This window comes from Aegilops tauschii, chromosome 2 (assembly GCF_002575655.3).
Source record: "Aegilops tauschii subsp. strangulata cultivar AL8/78 chromosome 2, Aet v6.0, whole genome shotgun sequence".
NCBI lineage: Eukaryota > Viridiplantae > Streptophyta > Magnoliopsida > Poales > Poaceae > Aegilops > Aegilops tauschii.
In genome coordinates, this window is record NC_053036.3 from 498,828,698 (window position 1) to 498,850,081 (window position 21,384).

At 47.8% G+C, this 21,384-nt stretch overlaps 1 protein-coding gene across 1 annotated transcript; it reads right to left on the minus strand.

The window, feature by feature from the left end:
* Positions 1-13,015: 13,015 nt before the first annotated feature.
* LOC109755412 (AUGMIN subunit 6) lies at positions 13,016-15,814 on the minus strand. The gene has a single exon (XM_020314325.4). It carries the CDS (start codon positions 15,629-15,631, stop codon positions 13,529-13,531), a length of 2,103 nt encoding a protein of 700 aa, XP_020169914.1. The 5' UTR covers positions 15,632-15,814; the 3' UTR covers positions 13,016-13,528.
* Between the last annotated feature and the right edge of the window lie 5,570 nt (positions 15,815-21,384).

Below are 21,384 nucleotides of genomic sequence, written 5' to 3' on the forward strand. Positions count from 1 at the left end.
TGACGCCCCCGATTTAACCGTACACTAATCATGCACGCAAATGTGTACGATCAAGATCAGGGACTCACGGGAAGATATCACAACACAACTCTAAAACATAAATAAGTCATACAAGCATCATAATACAAGCCAGGGGCCTCGAGGGCTCGAATACAAGTGCTCGATCACAGACGAGTCAGCGGAAGCAACAATATCTGAGTACAGACATAAGTTAAACAAGTTTGCCTTAAGAAGGCTAGCACAAAAGTAGCAACGATCGAAAAGGCAAGGCCTCCTGCCCGGGACCTCCTAACTACTCCTCGAAGCCGAACTCCATGTAGAATCATCCTCGGGATCTCTAGCTCCTGGAACTCCAGCATCTGGTTGCGACAATCAGGTATAGAAAGGGGAAAAGAGGGAGAAAAGCAACCGTGAGTACTCATCCAAAGTACTCGCAAGCAAGGAGCTACACTACATATGCATGTGTATAGGTATAAAGGGGCCATATCAGTGGACTGAACTGCAGAACGCCAGAATAAGAGGGGGATAGCTAATCCTGTCGAAGACTACGCTTCTGGCAGCCTCCATCTTGCAGCATGTAGAAGAGAGTAGATTGAAGTCCTCCAAGTAGCATCGTATAGCATAATCCTACCCGGCGATCCCCTCCTCGTCGCCCTGTTATAGAGCGATCACCGGGTTGTATCTGGCACTTGGAAGGGTGTATTTTATTCAGTATCCAGTTCTAGTTGTCATATGGTCAAGGTACAACTCCGGGTCGTCCTTTTACCGAGGGACACGGCTATTCGAATAGATAAACTTCCCTGCAGGGGTGCACCACATAACCCAACACGCTCGATCCCATTTGGCCGGACACACTTTCCTGGGTCATGCCCGGCCTCGTAAGATCAACGCGTCGCAGCCCCACCTAGGCTCAACAGAGAGGTCAACACGCCGGTCTAACCCTATGCGCGCAGGGGTCTGGGCCCTTCGCCCTATGCACACCTGCACGTTGCGAGGGCGGCCGGAAGTAGACCTAGCCTAGCAGGCGTTCCAGTCCAATCCGGCGCGCGCTGCTCCGTCGCTGACGTCAAGAAGAGCTTCGGCTGATACCACGACGCCGGGATACCCATAAGTACTCCCGCGTAGATGGTTAGTGCGTATAGACCAAATGGCCAGACTCAGATCAAATACCAAGATCTCGTTAAGCGTGTTAAGTATCTGCGAACGCCGACCAGGGCCAGGCCCACCTCTCTCCTAGGTGGTCTCAACCTGCCCTGTCGCTCCGCCACAAAGTAACAGTCGGGGGCCGTCAGGAACCCAAGCCCACCTCTACCGGGGTGGAGCCACCTGTCCTTTCAGCCCCCTCATCAGAATCACTTGCGGGTACTCCTCGAGCCGACCCGACTTTAGTCACCACATGTGTCATGTATATAATGTATATAGTATATACCCGTGATCACCTCCCGAAGTGATCACGGCCCAGTAGTATAGCATGGCAGACGGACAAGAGTGTAGGGCCACTGATGGAACACTAGAATCCTAACTAAGCAGTAGGATAGCAGGTAAGGGTAACAACTGTAGCAACAATGACAGGCTATGCATCAGGATAGGATTAACGGAAAGCAGTAACATGCTACACTACTCTAATGCAAGCAGTATAGAGAAGAATAGGCGATATCTGGTGATCAAGGGGGGGGGGGCTTGCCTGGTTGCTCAGACAAGAAGGAGGGGTCGTCAGTGACGTAGTCGACCACAGGGGCATCAGCATCGTCACGGGGTCTAACAGTAAATACATAGCAAGCAAGTGCATAACAGGACAACAGGCAGAGCTAGACGTGTTCTAACGCGGTATGAGGTGATACCGGTGAAGGGGGGAAACATCCGGGAAAATATCCCCGGTGTTTCACGTTTTCGGACAGATGAACCAGAGGTGTAATGTTGCAGGTTCAATAGGTTAGGGATGTGTGGTGGACGAACGGGCTGCGTATCCGGATTCGTCTCGTCGTTCTGAGCAACTTTCATGTACAAAGTATTTCCATCCGGGTTACCGATTAAAAGATATGATTTTCTAAAGATTTTAATAATTTCTGGAATTTAATTAATTATTTAATTTAATTCGAAATTGTATTTACGACATCAGCATGATGTCATGCTGACATCAGCAGTCAACAGGGGTTGACTAAGTCAAACTGAAGTGGGACCCACCTGTCATTCTCTGTTTAGGTTAATTAGGGTTTAGCTAATTAATTACTGTTTAATTAAATTAACTAATTAATTAGATTAATTTAAACAGGATTAATTAACTTAATTAATTAATTAATTAGATTTGTTTTATTTAAATTTATATTTTTATTTATTAATTATTTTATTATTATTATTATTATTATTATTTATTAATTAATTTTTATTAATTATTTTATTATTATTATTATTATTTATGTATTTATTTTTAATCATTTTCATTTTTTTTCTTTTCGTTCGGTGGGCGCGGGGGCCCACCTGTCTGTGGCCCAAGGGGCCAATCGGGCGCGGGCGATGGGCGCTGGGCGCCAGCGGGCACGGCAGGCGTCAACCCGTTTGGGCAACCGCCGAGGCCAGTGGAGGCGCCGGGGCGCCGGCGGCTGCGGCGAGCAGGCGCGGTGGAGGCGGCGACGAAGCGAGCAGGGCTGGTGGCCTAGTGCGGCGGTGGAGGCAGAGCCGACGAGGCCATGGCCCGTGCGGCCAGCGGCCACGGTCGGGACTCCAGTGCGGCAGAGGTGTTGCGGGCGAGGGAGCAGCAGGGGCCGAGGGTGCGGGCAGGCTGCGGCGCGGGCTTGGCCGCGGCCGGAGGCGGAACAGAGCGGGGTGAAGCAGGGGCGGACGCCGGGGTTCCTCACTGTGGGCCGTAGGGACTAGGGCAGCGGGGCTCGGGGTGGAAGACGGGGACGCGCGTGCGGCGGGGCGCCGAGGTCCGGCGGCGGGGTGGATGGAGGCGATGGCGTCCGACGAGGTGTCTCCGGCGACGAGGCCTTGGGCGGCGGCGACGCGGCGTTGGCATCAAGGCGAGGAGGAGGCCGCCAGGGAGGAGATGAGGAGGCGTCCGACGAGGTGAGGACGGAGACGGCGAACGGTGGCGGCGAGGGTCGGCGATGGGGCGACGGGATCGGGCCTCGATTGCCCCGATCCGATCTGGATCGGGGAGAGGGAGGCAGAGGAGTGGGACGAGAGGGCGAGGTGGGGATCGGGGGCGAGTGGTGGGGGGTTAGGGTTTCGGGGGGGTGAGGGGATAAGGGGAGTGGGGTTGGGCCGGCCTGTGGCTAGCTGGGCCATTCGGCCCGGGGAGAGGGGGTTCTTTTGTTTTCTTTTTCTGTTTTCTTTTCTGTATCTAATTTCTTTTCTATTTTTTTAACTTTTGTTTTATAAAATATAAATGCAACTCCTAGATAAATGTTATAACTTATTCTACTGCCCCAAAAAATTTGACACCTAATTAAAATAGTTTGCATTATTATAATTTTTAAAAAGGCATTTAATTAATTGACATAGCTGCTGTTTTAATTACTTTAGAGCCTTTAAACATTTTATAAAAGTGTGGTTTCCCCACTAGTATTATCCATGGTTTATTTGACACATCTTGGACATTTTAGTTTTAATGTTTGTAAATTTTTACCGCTTGATTCGATTTTGAATTTGAATTTGAATCGGTTTCGAACTAACGCGAGATTTAGCAACAGTATCCTGGTGACGTGGCATCGTTAACGTGGGATTACTGTAGCTTAACTATCCGGGCGTCACACCACCATTCAATATAAACACGTATCCGGTTTGCGATTTAGAATCGTCCAGATCAGTGTCAAAGCTTGCATCAACATAACCACTTACGACGAGCTCTTTGTCACCTCCATAAACGAGAAACATATCCTTAGTCCTTTTCAGGTATTTCAGGATGTTCTTGACCGCTGTCCAGTGATCCACTCCTGGATTACTTTGGTACCTCCCTGCTAAACTAATAGCAAGGCACACATCAGGTCTAGTACACAACATTGCATACATGATAGAGCCTATGGCTGAATCATAGGGAACATCTTTCATTTTCTCTCTATCTTCTGCAGTGGTAGGGCATTGAGTCTTACTCAACTTCACACCTTGTAACACAGGCAAGAACCCTTTCTATGCTTGATCCATTTTGAACTTCTTCAAAATTTTGTCAAGGTATGTGCTTTGTGAAAGTCCAATTAAGCGTCTTGATCTATCTCTATAGATCTTGATGCCCAATATATAAGCAGCTACACCGAGGTCCTTCATTGAAAAACTCTTATTCAAATATCCCTTTATGCTATCTAGAAATTCTATATCATTTCCGATCAACAATATGTCATCCACATATAATATCAGAAATGCTACAGAGCTCCCACTCACTTTCTTGTAAATACAGGCTTCTCCAAAAGTTTGTATAAAACCATATGCTTTGATCACACTATCAAAACGTTTATTCCAACTCCGAGAGGCTTGCACTAGTCCATAAATGGATCGCTGGAGCTTGCACACTTTGTTAGCTCCCTTTGGATCGACAAAACCTTCCGGTTGCATCATATACAACTCTTCTTCCAGAAATCCATTCAGGAATGCAGTTTTGACATCCATTTGCCAAATTTCATAATCATAAAATGCGGCAATTGCTAACATGATTCGGACAGACATAAGCATCGCTATGGGTGAGAAGGTCTTATCGTAGTCAATCCCTTGAACTTGTCGAAAACCTTTTGCAACAAGTCGAGCTTTGTAGACAGTAACATTACCGTCAGCGTCAGTCTTCTTCTTGAAGATCCATTTATTCTCGATGGCTTGCCGATCATTGGTCAAGTCAACCAAAGTCCACACTTTGTTCTCATACATGGATCCCATCTCAGATTTCATGGCCTCAAGCCATTTTGCGGAATCTGGGCTCACCATCGCTTCTTCATAGTTCGTAGGTTCATCATGGTCTAGTAACATAACCTCCAGAACAGGATTACCGTACCACTCTGGTGCGGATCTTACTCTGGTTGACCTACGAGGTTCAGTAACAACTTGATCTGAAGTTTCATGATCATCATCATCAACTTCCTCACTAATTGTTGTAGACGTCACAGGAACCGGTTTCTGTGATGAACTACTTTCCAATAAGGGAGCAGGTACTATTACCTCATCAAGTTCTACTTTCCTCCCACTCACTTCTTTCAAGAGAAACTCCTTCTCTAGAAAGGATCCAAATTTAGCAACAAAAGTCTTGCCTTCAGATCTGTGATAGAAGGTGTACCCAACAGTTTCCTTTGGGTATCCTATGAAGACACATTTCTCTGATTTGGGTTCGAGCTTATCAGGTTGAAGCTTTTTCACATAAGCATCGCAGCCCCAAACTTTAAGAAACGACAACTTTGGTTTCTTGCCAAACCACAGTTCATAAGGCGTCGTCTCAACGGATTTTGATGGTGCCCTATTTAACATGAATGCAGCCGTCTCTAAAGCATAACCCTAAAACGATAGCGGTAAATCAGTAAGAGACATCATAGATCGCACCATATCTAGTAAAGTACGATTACGACGTTCGGACACACCATTACGCTGTGGTGTTCCGGGTGGCGTGAGTTGCGAAACTATTCCGCATTGTTTCAAATGTAGACCAAACTCGTAACTCAAATATTCTCCTCCACGATCAGATCATAGAAACTTTATTTTCTTGTTACGATGATTTTCCACTTCACTCTGAAATTCTTTGAACTTTTCAAATGTTTCAGACTTATGTTTCATTAAGTAGATATACCCATATCCGCTTAAATCATCTGTGAAGGTGAGAAAATAACGATACCCACCGCGAGCCTCAACATTCATTGGACCACATACATCTGTATGTATGATTTCCAACAAATCTGTTGCTCGCTCCATAGTTCCGGAGAACAGCGTTTTAGTCATCTTGCCCATGAGGCACGGTTCACAAGTACCAAGTGATTCATAATCAAGTGGTTCCAAAAGTCCATCAGTATGGAGTTTCTTCATGCGCTTTACACCGATATGACCTAAACGGCAGTGCCACAAATAAGTTGCACTATCATTATCAACTCTGCATCTTTTGGCTTCAATATTATGAATATGTGTATCACTACTATCGAGATTCAACAAAAATAGACCACTCTTCAAGGGTGCATGACCATAAAAGATATTACTCATATAAATAGAACAATCATTATTCTCTGATTTAAATGAATAGCTGTCTCGCATCAAACAAGATCCAGATATAATGTTCATGCTCAACGCTGGCACCAAATAACAATTATTCAGGTCTAAAACTAATCCCAAAGGTAGATGTAGAGGTAGCGTGCCGACCGCGATCACATCGACTTTGGAACCATTTCCCACGCGCATCGTCACCTCGTCCTTAGCTAATCTTCGCTTAATCTATAGTCCCTGTTTCGAGTTGCAAATATTAGCAACAGAACCAGTATCAAATACCCAGGTGCTACTGCGAGCATTAGTAAGGTACACATCAATAACATGTATATCACATATACCTTTGTTCACCTTGCCATCCTTCTTATCCGCCAAATACTTGGGACAGTTCCGCTTCCAGTGACCAGTCTGCTTGCAGTAGAAGCACTCAGTCTCAGGCTTAGGTCCAGACTTAGGTTTCTTCTCTTGAGCAGCAACTTGTTTGCTGTTCTTTGAAGTTCCCCTTCTTCTTCCCTTTGCCCTTTTTCTTGAAACTGGTGGTCTTATTGACCATCAACACTTGATGCTCCTTTTTGATTTCTACCTCCGCAGCCTTTAGCATTGTGAAGAGCTCGGGAATTCTCTTATCCATCCCTTGCATGTTATAGTTCATCACGAAGCTCTTGTAGCTTGGTGGCAGTGATTGAAGAATTCTGTCAATGACGCTATCATCCGGAAGATTAACTCCTAGTTGAATCAAGTGATTGTTATACCCAGACATTCTGAGTATATGCTCACTGACAGAACTATTCTCCTCCATCTTACAGCTGCAGAACTTATTGGAGACTTCATATCTCTCAATCCGGGCATTTGCTTGAAATATTAACTTCAACACCTGGAACATCTCATATGCTCCATGACGTTCAAAACGTCGTTGAAGTCCCGGTTCTAAGCCGTAAAGCCTGGCACACTGAACTATCGAGTAGTCATCAGCTTTGCTCTGCCAGACGTTCATAACATCTGGTGTTGCTCCTGCAGCAGGTTTGGCACCTAGCGGTGCTTCCAGGACGTAATTCTTCTGTGCAGCAGTGAGGATAATCCTCAAGTTACGGACCCAGTCCGTGTAATTGCTACCATCATCTTTCAACTTTGCTTTCTTAAGGAACGCATTAAAATTCAACGGAACAACAACACGAGCCATCTATCTACAACAAACATAGACAAGCAAAATACTATCAGGTACTAAGTTCATGATAAATTTAAGTTCAATTAATCATATTACTTAAGAACTCCCACTTAGATAGACATCCCTCTAATCCTCTCAGTGATCACGTGATCCAAATCAACTAAACCATGTCCGATCATCACGTGAGATGGAGTAGTTTCAATGGTGAACATCACTATGTTGATCATATCTACTATATGATTCACGCTCGACCTTTCGGTCTCAGTGTTCCGAGGCCATATCTGCATATGCTAGGCTCGTCAAGTTTAACCTGAGTATTCCGCGTGTGCAACTGTTTTTGCACCCGTTGTATTTGAACGTAGAGCCTATCACACCCGATCATCACGTGGTGTCTCAGCACGAAGAACTTTCACAACGGTGCATACTCAGGGAGAACACTTATACCTTGATAATTTAGTGAGAGATCATCTTATAATGCTACCGTCAATCAAAGCAAGATAAGATGCATAAAAGATAAACATCACATGCAATCAATATAAGTGATATGATATGACCATCATCATCTTGTGCTTGTGATCTCCATCTCCGAAGCACCGTCATGATAACCATCGTCATCGGCGCGACACCTTGATCTCCATCGTAGCATCGTTGTCGTCTCGCCAACTATTGCTTCTACGACTATCGCTACCGCTTAGTGATAAAGTAAAGCAATTACATGGCGATTGCATTGCATACAATAAAGCGACAACCATATGGCTCCTGCCAGTTGCCGATAACTCGGTTACAAAACATGATCATCTCATACAATAAAATTTAGCATCATGCCTTGACCATATCACATCACAACATGCCCTGCAAAAACAAGTTAGACGTCCTCTACTTTGTTGTTGCAAGTTTTACGTGGCTGCTACGGGCTGAGCAAGAACCGTTCTTACCTACGCATCAAAACCACAACGATAGTTCGTCAAGTTAGTGCTATTTTAACCTTCTCAAGGACCGGGCGTAGCCACACTCGGTTCAACTAAAGTTGGAGAAACTGACACCCGCCAGCCACCTGTGTGCAAAGCACGTCGGTAGAACCAGTCTCGCGTAAGCGTACGCGTAATGTCGGTCCGGGCCGCTTCATCCAACAATACCGCCGAACCAGAGTGTGACATGCTGGTAAGCAGTATGACTTGTATCGCCCACAACTCACTTGTGTTCTACTCGTGCATATAACATCAACGCATAAAACCTGGCTCGGATGCCACTGTTGGGGAACATAGTAATTTCAAAAAAAAAATCCTACGCACACACAAGATCATGGTGATGCATAGCAACGAGAGGGGAGAGTGTGTCCACGTACCCTCGTAGACCGAAAGCGGAAGCATTAGCATAACGCGGTTGATGTAGTCGTACGTCTTCACGATCCGACTGATCAAGTACCGAACGCACAACACCTCCGAGTTCAGCACACGTTCAACTCGATGACGTCCCTCGAACTCCGATCCATCCGAGCTTTGAGGGAGAGTTCCGTCAGCACGACGGCGTGGTGACGATGATGATGTTCTACCGACGCAGGGCTTCGCCTAAGCACCGCTACGATATTATCGAGGTGGATTATGGTGGAGGGGGGCACCGCACACGGCTAAGAAATCAAGAGATCAATTGTTGTGTCTATGGGGTGCCCCCTCCTCCGTATATAAAGGGAGGAGGAGGAGAGGGCCGGCCAAGGGGAGGAGGCGCGTCCAAGGGGGCAATTCTACTCCAAGTAGGTTTTGCCCCCCTTTCCTATTCCAACTAGGAGAAGGGGGGATGAGGAGGTGGAGAGAAGGAAGGAGAAGGGGGGCCGCTGCCCCCTTCCCTTTCCCAATTCGGATTGGGGCAAGGGGGGCCGCGCGCCACCTCCTGGCATCCTTCTCTCCTTTCCACTAAGGCCCATAAGGCCCAATAGCTTCCCGGGGGGGGGGGGGGAGGGGTTCCGGTAACCCCTGGTACTCCGATATATATCCGATAACACCCGGAACCATTCCGGTGTCCGAATATAGTCGTCCAATATATCAATCTTCATGTCTCGACCATTTCGAGACTCCTCGTCATGTCCGTGATCACATCCGGGGCTCCGAACAATCTTCGGTACATCAAAACACATAAACTCATAATATAAGCGTCATCGAACTTTAAGCGTGCAGACCCTACGGGTTCGAGAACTATGTAGACATGACCGAGACATGTCTCCCGTCAATAACCAATAGCGGAACCTGGATGCTCATATTAGCTCCCACATATTCTACGAAGATCTTTATCGGTCAAACCGCATAACAACATACGTTGTTCCCTTTGTCATCGGTATGTTACTTGCCCGAGATTCGATCGTCGGTATCTCAATACCTAGTTCAATCTCGTTACCGGCAAGTCTCTTTACTCATTCCGTAATACATCATCCCGCAACTAACTCATTAGTTGCAATGCTTGCAAGGCTTAAGTGATGTGCATTACCGAGTGGGCCCAGAGATACCTCTCCGACAATCGGAGTGACAAATCCTAATCTCGAAATACGCCAACCCAACAAGTACCTTCGGAGACACCTGTAGAGCACCTTTATAATCACCCAGTTACGTTGTGACGTTTGGTAGCACACAAAGTGTTCCTCCGATAAACGGGAGTTGCATAATCTCATAGTCATAGGAACATGTATAAGTCATGAAGAAAGCAATAGCAACAAACTAAACCATCAAGTGCTAAGCTAACGGAATGGGTCAAGTCAATCACATCATTCTCCTAATGATGTGATCCCGTTAATCAAATAACAAATGTTTGTCCATGGCTAGGAAACATAACCATCTTTGATTAACGAGCTAGTCAAGTAGAGGCGTACTAGTGACACTCTGTTTGTCTATGTATTCACACATGTATCATGTTTCCGGTTAATACAATTCTAGCATGAATAATAAACATTTACCATGATATAAGGAAATAAATAATAACTTATTATTGTCTCTAGGGCATATTTCCTTCATTCACCCCCCCGCCACCTTGCACATCTTCACCAGCGGGGTGGGGACGGACTGGAACGAATTCGCAACGGCGGCGGCGGCAACGGGCGCACGTGCCTTCCCGACGGCGGCTGCGGGAACGCCGCTCTGGACGATGAAGTTGCCCTGGCGCTTGCGGGGATGGGCGGTGGAGGCTTGGACGAAGACGGGCGTGAAACAGCCGGTGACGAGATCTGCTTGAGGGTTGGCGCGTCCATGACTTCCACGGTGACGGGCGGCGGTTGGGAGGCATCCATGGTGGCTCTACAAAGCCGGGGAAGGTGGTCCGAAGCGGGCGAGGAAGATCAATGGCGGCGGAGGGAACGGAGAGCGGGAAGTGCCACGCGGAAATGTCCCTCCCGTCAAATCTCGCTAGCAATAGGGGTCACCCTTGGGTCGGCCTCCCGCCCCGTGTTTCTAAAGGTCGAGGAGGAGAATTTGCCGTGCCCCGTAAAAAAATTTAAAGGCCGCAGTCCAATACAGTATCTGTTCGGGCCACCTTTTTGACGCAAAAACTGTAAAATGAAGATTATTTTGCAGTTCGGCACGATATAAGAGCATTTCCACTCGCCCCCAACAGCCCCCCCTGAAGGCCCTTTTTTATCGCCGGCGTGGAAAAAAGGCCCAGTCGCACCCCAAAAGCCCATTTTTTGCCAGCTAGGGCCGATTTTGGCCCGGCGGACCCAGACCGAACACGGCGCGCTGGCCGCTGGGGGGCGCCCAGGGGCGCCAGGGGAAACATTTATGGCGCGGAAGCCTGGTGGACCCGCCGAGTCAACGACTAGGCGCGTTCGTCGTCCTCATCGCCTTGTTTTTCCGCGGGGAATCAATGCGAAGGCTCCTGCCGGCCAGCCTTCCATTGATTCCTCACGGGCGGCGCAGTGAAGGCGCGCCGACCGGTGCTGATCGGCGCGCCAAGATCGCACGCATCCGGTTGTCGCTGCCGGAGCACGCGCGACAGCAGCCGAGGTACGCCCCCGACAGCCACACGCTGTGGACGGCGCACGTCGACCGCCTCCACGAACAGCGTCGAGCCCCGCGGCCGCCTCAACTTCGAGGGACGACGCCAATGGTGGGGCGTCCCCGGCCGCACGCTCGAAGCCGTCCTCGAGCACATCGAGGCTGGCAACTCGCAGCGGTTGGAGTACCCGGCGCTCCCTCCTTCTCTCGCCACCGCGGCAGCTCCTAGACGTTGCGGCAAATGGAGACGGCGTCCTCCTCGTCGTCGGGCTCCCTTTCCTCCGGCTCGCCGGCGCTCCTACCGTCAAGCCGGAGCCACGGGACACGCCGCTCGGGCGGCGTCCCTTCTCCTCCCTCCTCCCGCTTCGTCAAGCCGAAGACCGAGCCGGCGCTCCTTCCCGTGAAGAAGGAGCACGAGGCCATGGCCGTCGACGAGGAGACCGGCCTCAAATGGGCGCGGAAGGACTACGTCCGACAGGAGATGGAGTGCCAGCGCCGCGCCCTCGAGGAGATCGCCGCCCGGCGCCGTGGCCGCGAGGAGGGCGGCATCGTCATCCTTGACAACAGCGACGAGGAGGCGCCCGGGCCGTCCAACCCCTTCCGCCACGGCGACCCAAGGTAGGGGTGCAGCAAGGACGGCGGCGGCGTGCAGGACGGCAGTGGCGACGACAACGACGGCGGCGGCGACTACACCAACTTCTACAGGCTCCTCGGCATGTAGAAGGCGGCGGCGGCATGCAGGACGGCGACGGCTAGTAGTAGTAGTTTTTAAATTCGGCGTGATATTTTTAGTTTGTTTTTAAATTATGTTTTCAGTTTGTATAAATTTCAATGAAACCGCGTGAATTTCCTCTAATTTGTGTCTTTTTATACGAATTTTGGCCGAATTTGGTTTTCAAAAAGCGGCGTGTGGGCCGACCTTTGAGTCGGCGACTGGGAACCATAGCCCCCCATGCTGATTTTTTCGCTGGCTCACTCCCAGGCGGTGCTATTTCAAACCCCTGGGGCCGAACGAGTGAAGATGCTCTAAGGGGTCTGATAGAAATGCTCTTCTGAGATCCTACTCCATTTTTTAGGACCGGTACCGATCAAGCACGTCAGCTCGCAGTCTCGACGAACCATTTTATAAGCAGCAGTCACACAATGCGATATTTATTTAATTTATTTACACATAAATCTTCTTTGCAGTGGTTGTTCTACCATGGACTTTTGGGATCAGTCACACATTGCACCGAACAGGACAGCCCGGGCCGAGACGACGAGAGCAGCACACGGGAAGCCTCCCTCGCCTCGCTTTCTCACGACTCAACAAGCTTCCATGGCAGCCCCCTTGAAAATCAGGGGGCAGGAGAGTTGGTTCAGGAAATTTACCTAAGAGTTTAAGTAAGCTTACGTAGATGTAAGATTATCGAGCCGCGACAAGCTTACGTAGATGTAGGATCATCGAGCCGCGACCCAGCAACCCTCTCTTGATTTTCTTATACTCTGCTAGTCGGGTCAATTTGGATAACAAAACATATGTAAAATTCATAAAAAACATAAATCAAAGACCTAAAAACCTAAATTGACTTGTAAACCCAACCAGTGGCAGTAGCGATACTGTTGAATTCACTCCCTCTAGGATTAACTACTCCCTTCGTAAAGAAATATAAAAATGATCTAAACGCTTTTATATTTCTTTACGGAGGGACTATTATCTATTACTTTATACTAAATCAGCGACAATTAATACAGATTGGAGGGAGTACCAGAGTTCCTTCCCAAAGAAAGGAACCATTTTCTCAGTCCATCACACTCCGATAGCCTGACAGCCCTAAGATATGGAAGAATCACACAACACCCGCAGCATAACAACTGGCACAAAGACATCAAAACAGGCACTTGAATAAGAGGATAAAATCACTACAACACAAATGCAAATGATGTATACACTAAATACATAAGATCGGGCATCTTTTTACTGCACACACTATCCCATACATCCATATCACCTCTTGGCGCCCTTCTCTCCAAACAGAATCGCCCAACATCGGATGCAGAAGCATCCCTGATTCCTCTCACGAGCTGGTGGCAACTGGCATGCAACTTAACCAGCAAAAGAATTCCAAAGAGTCAACCCCGTATGTCCCCACAGTTGGACATAATCCATCAGAACCTCTGGGCTGCACTTCAGCACTGAAGCTTCAGGCAGTGGTTAAAGCATTACATGTTGTACACGTGAAGCCTAATGTTCCATTAAAGCCGCATCAGTTTCTGATAATGGTGCAAGCAAGTCCTCGTACGCGTACGTGTCGTGGAACAAGGAAGGCTCCAACATAAGTGGCGGGGAGAACACTTGATCAAGAGCATCATCCGTCATAAACGATTGACTACTGACTGGATCAAATAAGTTTGTAGCACTGCTTGGATCATCATAACCATTCAGTTTACCTGACAGAGCTGGGACTGCAGGCATTGGGCTGTCAGGATTGAAGTAAGGATCACCTGTGCTCTTGGGCAACTTCGGCTGTGACGACGGTAGACCTGTCCTTTGTTTTCTTCGATTTGCCACAGCACCCACATCCTTCCTTGAAGCAACTGTTGATAGGGGAATGAAAAAGTGCTCTGAACCATCGTCACTACTCTTGTCCTGTGCACTCTCCCTGCTGCTCAATGGCTTTGACAGAGCAGCTTCACGAACAGAACGTCTGATGTCATGGGCAAAATAACCATCATTTTCGTGCACTGAACCATTTGCTTGATCTTTGGTTGAGAGGTCAATAAGTGCTTTCTCTTCCGGCATAATTTCTTTGCTAGGTTGGCGTGCTAGGGCATTCCGTCTTTGTGTCTGTGTTCCTTTTCCAGAAGAACTTGGAGTCAGGCTAAATAAAGGAGGAAGCTTCAGAGCAGGACTACTCCCAGCCTTGTCAATGCGCATTGAAGAGAGCTTAGAAGTCATCTCTGAAACTTCGCTGCTGCTTTCTTCTGATCTTCCAAGCACTGTATTTTGCACAGATAACTGTCTGGAGTTTGTTTGATCCATTGGATTACTAGGTACACTATTCACTTCTTCTGAAAGTTCTGCTATTGACTGCTGCATTGCTGGAATAGCTTCCTTGAGTTGATTAATTAGGCCCTGTATACTGACTAAATGCTGGCGATGTTCGGCCAGTGTTGCAGTTAATGAGTCAGCATGGCTACTACTTTCGCCGTCAGACGCACTACGGAGTAATTCTGGCCCCTCCCCATCATTTGCTTTGGCCAAATGAAGAGATTGTTTATGAATACGCTGCAAAGCATGAGTCCACCGTCGAAGAATTTCAGCTACGTCAACAGTTTGTTGGGCACGCCCATTCCTATCATCCAATCTTGAAAGGGCTTCTTCCTTTCCCTGGAACAAAGATATCTGCTCCTGCTTGTCCAAACTTGAACCCATATCCATTGCTGCTAGCAACTGCGATCCAGATATACGATACCTATGCTCACGATGAGCTATAAGATCTTCAATTGGACCGGAAGCTAAAACCTCATGCTGGTCTTTGCGAGCCAATATCGATTCCCACAAACGTGTTGCCTTAGATACCAAATGTGAATTCTGTCCAGACGAGCTTGAGATGCGTTCGTCCCACGGCTCCCCCTCTAGCTTGGCTTTGTTTCTCATAACTTGTAGCTTCTCTAACTCCTGCTGCAGACATGCCTCTTCAGCACATAGACTTCGGAATTCAGCAGTCATTTCATGTGCTAAATTGGACCAGGTTGCTTGCCTTTGAACAGCAATATTTGCATTTTCTAGAAATTTTCTCCTCTCGAGAGCAATCCTTGCCTTGGTTACAGGAAGCAATGCAGCAGCATGAAGATAAGAGACATCTGTGAGCGCCGCCGGCAGTGGATTTGATGCCGCATCAGCCGGAAACGTCCTCCTGTGGACCTCCCTCAAGGCATGGACAGAGAGCTGCCACAAAAGCTCAACGAACCTCGGCCCGCAGCAGGTGGCGAGGGACGAAACCCTGGAGTTGCTCCGCGGCAGCGCCCCCTGCTGCTCCAGCTCGCTGATGACGCCTTGCACGATCTTGCGGAACTCCCTGGACTGCGCGGAATCGAAGATGGGCCACACCTTGTCGAAGTCCTTGGCGGACTGCGCGGGGCCGCGGAGCGAGGACAGGAGGAAGTAGAGGAGCTGCTCGCCGAGGCGAGGGTTGGAGTGGCGGAAGAGGCCGACGCGCGCGGGGGCGGCGCCGGCGCCGGCGGGGGAGCCGAGGACGGCGGGATCGAGGCCGAGGAGGAGGCAGTTGGTGTACATGGCGCCCTCCAGCTCCGCCTCCCGCTCCTTCTCCCGATCCATCGACATGGCCGCCGGCTTCTGCAGGGGGGCTGGGTTGGGGCTAGGTTTAGGAGGAGCGGGGGGAGGCGGGCGGCATTGGAGTCGGGAGATCTCGCGAGGCGGAGGCGGAGGTGGAGGTGGGAGACGAACAAACAAACAAAGAAAAGCAGGCCAGCCGGGTCGAGTCGAAATGGCAACAATTTTATTCAGGGCCGGTTCGGGCTCCTACGAAGAGGCCAATCTTGTCCCTTTTCAGTCCGGTACCCGGCCTCCAGGATAGGATGCCGAATGGCGCAAGGTGGAGTGGACGCTACTCATGTTGTGGATCCATTCCATTCCACTGTGCGTCCAGATTTTTGTTTAAGAATAGCTAAGCCCAACTTCAAGGTGGCAACCCATTTGGTTCGGCCACACTCGTTTGAATCGTTACTAATAGAAAAGACGGTCCGGCCCAACGCAACGACGCAAACGAACGGGCGTCCGTTTTTTTTCCGCCGCGACCCATTTCGAGCCCAAATTTGAGTCGGTTTTGCGTCGGCGCGACAAAGGCGCGGATGCGCGCAACGTCCTTGTCCTCCGCCTGGTCCGCCAGTCGGTGACAGAGCGGCATTTCTTTCCCTCTTCCCCTTTCACACTCTTCCCACCTCTCGCCGCCATTGCCCATTCTCGGTCGCGACGACACCGCCCAAGCACGGCCGCCGTACCCACCAACTTCCCCATCGCATCCACAAGGCATGGCCACCATCGCATCCACTAAGGCCAGCGTGTGGGCGTTCAGCGCCGCCACCGTAGCAGGAGAAGGGACGCCTGCCAAGGGTCGTGACACGTCTCCAACGTATCTATAATTTTTGATTGTTCCATGCTATTATATTATCTGTTTTGGATGTTTAATGGGCTTTAATATGCTCTTTTATATTATTTTTGGGACTAACCTATTAACCGGAGGTCCAGTGCCAGCTTCTGTTTTTTTTGCCTATTTTAGAGTTTCGTAGAAAAGGAATACCAAACGGAGTCCAAACGGAATGAAACCTTCGCGATGATCTTTCTTGGACCGAAAGCAAACCAAAAGACTTGGAGTTGAAGTCTGGAACGCCACGAGGTGGCCACGAGGCAGGAGGGCGCGCCCGGGGGGATAGGCGTGCCCCCCACCCTTGTGGGCCCCTCGTAGCTCCACCGACGTACTTCTTTCGCCTATATATACTCTTATACCCTAAAAACATCAGGGGGAGCCACGAAACCACTTTTCCACCGCCGCAACCTTCTGTACCCGTGAGTGAAGGAAATATGCTCTAGAGGCAATAATAAAGTTATTATTTATTTCCTTATATCATGATAAATGTTTATTATTCATGCTACAATTGTATTAACCGGAAACATAATACTTGCATGAATACATAGACAAACAGAGTGTCACTATTATGCCTCTACTTGACTAGCTCGTTGATCAAAGATGGTTATGTTTCCTAGCCATTGACATGAGTTGTCATTTGATTAACGGGATCACATCATTAGGAGAATGATGTGATTGACTTGACCCATTCCGTTAGCTTAGCACTCGATCGTTTAGTATTCTGCTATTGCTTTCTTCATGACTTATACATGTTCCTATGACTATGACATTATGCAACTCCCGTTTACCGGAGGAACACTTTGTGTGCTACCAAACGTCACAACGTAACTGGGTGATTATAAAGGTGCTCTACAGGTGTCTCCAAAGGTACTTGTTGGGTTGGCGTATTTCGAGATTAAGATTTGTCACTCCGATTGTCGGGGAGGTATCTCTGGGCCCACTCGGTAATGCACATCACTATAAGCCTTGCAAGCATTGCAACTAATGAGTTAGTTGCGGGATGATGTATTACGGAACAAGTAAAGAGACTTGCCGGTAACGAGATTGAACTAGGTATTGAGATACCGACGATCGAATCTCGGGCAAGTAACATACCGATGACAAAGGGAACAACGTATGTTGTTATGCGGTCTGACCGATAAAGATCTTCGTAGAATATGTAGGAGCCAATATGGGCATCCAGGTCCCGCTATTGGTTATTGACCAGAGAGGTGTCTCGGTCATGTCTACATAGTTCTCGAACCCGTAGGGTCCGCACGCTTAACGTTCGTTGATGATATAGTACTATGAGTTATGTATGTTGGTGACCGAATGTTGTTCGGAGTTTTGGATGAGATCACGGATATGACGAGGAACTCCGGAATGGTCCGGAAGTAAAGATTGATATGTGGATAGTAGTGTTTGATCTCCGGAAAGGTTCCGGAATCCATCGGAAGGGGTTCCGGATGTTTCCCGAAATGTTTGGGCACGAGAACACTTTATCTGGGCCAAAGGGGAAAGCCCACGAGGTTTTTGGAAAGCGCAAAAGGAAGTTTTGCGGAGTCCAGGGGCCAGACGCCAGGGTCCCTGGTGTCTGGGTCCAGACGCCGGGAACCCTGGCGTCTAGCCCTGGAGTCCGAGAAGGACTCTTGCCTTTCGGGTGAAACCGACTTTGTGGAGGCTTTTACTCCAAGTTTCGACCCCAAGGCTCAACATATAAATAGAGGGGTAGGGCTAGCATCCAAGACACATCAAGAAACACCAAGCCGTGTGCCGGCAACCCCGTCCCCTCTAGTTTATCCTCCGTCATAGTTTTCGTAGTGCTTAGGCGAAGCCCTGCGGAGATTGTTCTTCACCAACACCGTCGCCACGCCGTCGTGCTGCTGGAACTCATCTACTACTTCGCCCCTCTTGCTGGATCAAGAAAGGCGAGGACGTCATCGAGCTGAACGTGTGCATAACTCGGAGGTGACGTGCGTTCGGTACTTGGATCGGTCGGATCATGAAGACGTACGACTACATCAACCGCGTTGATAAAACGCTTCCGCTTACGGTCTATGAGGGTACGTAGACAACACTCTCCCCTCTCGTTGCTATGCATCACCATGATCTTGCGTGTGCGTAGATTTTTTTTGAAATTACTACGTTCCCCAACAGTGGCATCCGAGCCAGGTTTTATGCGTTGATGTTATATGCACGAGTAGAACACAAGTGAGTTGTGAGCGATACTAGTCATACTGCTTACCAGCATGTCATACTTTGGTTCGGCGGTATTGTTGGATGAAGCGGCCCGGACCGACATTACGCGTACGCTTACGCGAGACTGGTTCTACCGACGTGCTTTGCACACAGGTGGCTGGCGGGTGTCAGTTTCTCCAACTTTAGTTGAACCGAGTGTGGCTACGCCCGGTCCTTGAGAAGGTTAAAACAACACTAACTTGATGAACTATCGTTGTGGTTTTGATGCGTAGGTAAGTACGGTTCTTGCTCAGCCCGTAGCAGCCACGTAAAACTTGCAACAACAAAGTAGAGGATGTCTAACTTGTTTTTGCAGGGCATGTTGTGATGTGATATGGTCAAGGCATGATGCTATATTTTATTGTATGAGATGATCATGTTTTGTAACCGAGTTATTGGCAACTGGCAGGAGCCATATGGTTGTCGCTTTATTGTATGCAATGCAATCGCCCTGCAATTGCTTTACTTTATCACTAAGCGGTAGCGATAGTCGTAGAAGCAATAGTTGGTGAGACGACAACGATGCTACGATGGAGATCAAGGTGTCGCGCCGGTGATGATGGTGATCATGGCGGTGCTTCGAAGATGCTAAGTGGGAATTCTTAAGTAATATGATTAATTGAACTTAAATTTATCATGAACTTAGTACCTGATAGTATTTTGCTTGTCTATGTTGATTGTAGATAAATGGCCCGTGCTGTTGTTCCGTTGAATTTTAATGCGTTCCTTGAGAAAGCAAAGTTGAAAGATGTTAGTAGCCATGATGCGGACTTGGTCCGTGATCTGAGGATTAACCTCATTGCTGCACAGAAGTATTATGTCCTTGATGCACCGCTAGGTGACAGAACTATTGCAGGAGCAGATGCAGACGTTATGAACGTTTTGACAAAAGCTCGGTATGATGACTACTTGATAGTTTAGTGCACCATGCTTTACGGCTTAGAACCGGGACTTCAAAAATGTTTTGAACGCCACGGAGCATATAAGATGTTCCAAGAGTTGAAATTGGTATTTCATACTCGTGCCCATGTCGAGAGGTATGAGACCTCTGACAGTACTTTGCCAATAAGATGGAGGAGAATAGCTCAAGCAGTGAGCATGTGCTCAGATTGTCTGGGTACTACAATCGCTTGAATAAAGTGGGAGTTAATCTTCCAGATAAAATAGTGATTGACAGAATTCTCTAGTCACGTTCACCAAGTTACTAGAACTTCATGATGAACTATAATATGCAAGGGATAACGGAAACGATTCCCAAGCTCTTCGTGATGCTGAAATCGACGAAGGTAGAAATCAAGAAAAGCATCAAGTGTTGATGGTTAACAAGACCACTAGTTTCAAGAAAAGGGCAAAGGAAAGAAGGGGAACTTCAAGAAGAAAGGCAAGCAAGTTGCTGCTCAAGTGAAGAAGCCCAAGTCTGGACCTAAGCCTGAGACTAAGTGCTCCTACTGCAAAGGGACTGGTCACTGGAAGCGGAACTGCCCCAAGTATTTGGCGGATAAGAAGGATGGCAAAGTGAACAAAGGTATATTTGATATACATGTTATTGATGTGTACTTTACTAGTGTTTATAGCAACCCCCCAGTATTTGATACTAGTTCAGTTGCTAAGAGTAGTAACTCGAAACGGGAGTTGCAGAATAAACAGAAACTAGTAAAGGGCGAGGTGACGATGTGTGTTGGAAGTAGTTCCAAGAATTGATATGATCATCATCACACACTCCCTATACTTTCGGGATTAGTGTTAAACCTAAATAAGTGTTATTTGGTGTTTGCGTTGAGCATGAATATGATTTGATCATGTTTATTGCAATACGGTTATTCATTTAAGTTAGAGAATAATTGTTGTTCTGTTTACATGAATAAAACCTTCTATGGTCATACACCCAATGAAAATGGTTTGTTGGATCTCGATCGTAGTGATACACATATTCATAATATTGAAGCCAAAAGATGCAAAGTTAATAATGATAGTGCAACTTATTTGTGGCACTGCCGTTTAGGTCATATCGGTGTAAAGCGCATGAAGAAACTCCATACTGATGGACTTTTGGAACCACTTGATTATGAATCACTTGGTACTTGTGAACCGTGCCTCATGGGCAAGATGACTAAAACGCTGTTCTCCGGAACTATGGAGCGAGCAACAGATTTGTTGGAAATCATACATACAGATGTATGTGGTCCAATGAATGTTGAGGCTCGCGGTGGGTATCGTTATTTTCTCACCTTCACAGATGATTTAAGCGGATATGGGTATATCTACTTAATGAAACATATGTCTGAAACATTTGAAAAGTTCAAAGAATTTCAGAGTGAAGTGGAAAATCATCATAACAAGAAAATAAAGTTTCTATGATCTGATCGTGGAGGAGAATATTTGAGTTACGAGTTTGGTCTACATTTGAAACAATGCGGAATAGTTTCGCAACTCACGCCACCCGGAACACCACAGCGTAATGGTGTGTCCGAACGTCGTAATCGTACTTTACTAGATATGGTGCGATCTATGATGTCTCTTACTGATTTACCGCTATCGTTTTAGGGTTATGCTTTAGAGACGGCTGCATTCACGTTAAATAGGGCACCATCAAAATCCGTTGAGACGACGCCTTATGAACTGTGGTTTGGCAAGAAACCAAAGTTGTCGTTTCTTAAAGTTTGGGGCTGCGATGCTTATGTGAAAAAGCTTCAACCTGAAGCTCGAACCCAAA

Coding starts and splice junctions, on each gene's coding strand:
- LOC109755412 (XM_020314325.4), bottom strand. CDS start 15,631: ATGTCGATGGATCGGGAGAAGGAGCGGGAGGCGGAGCTGGAGGGCGCC.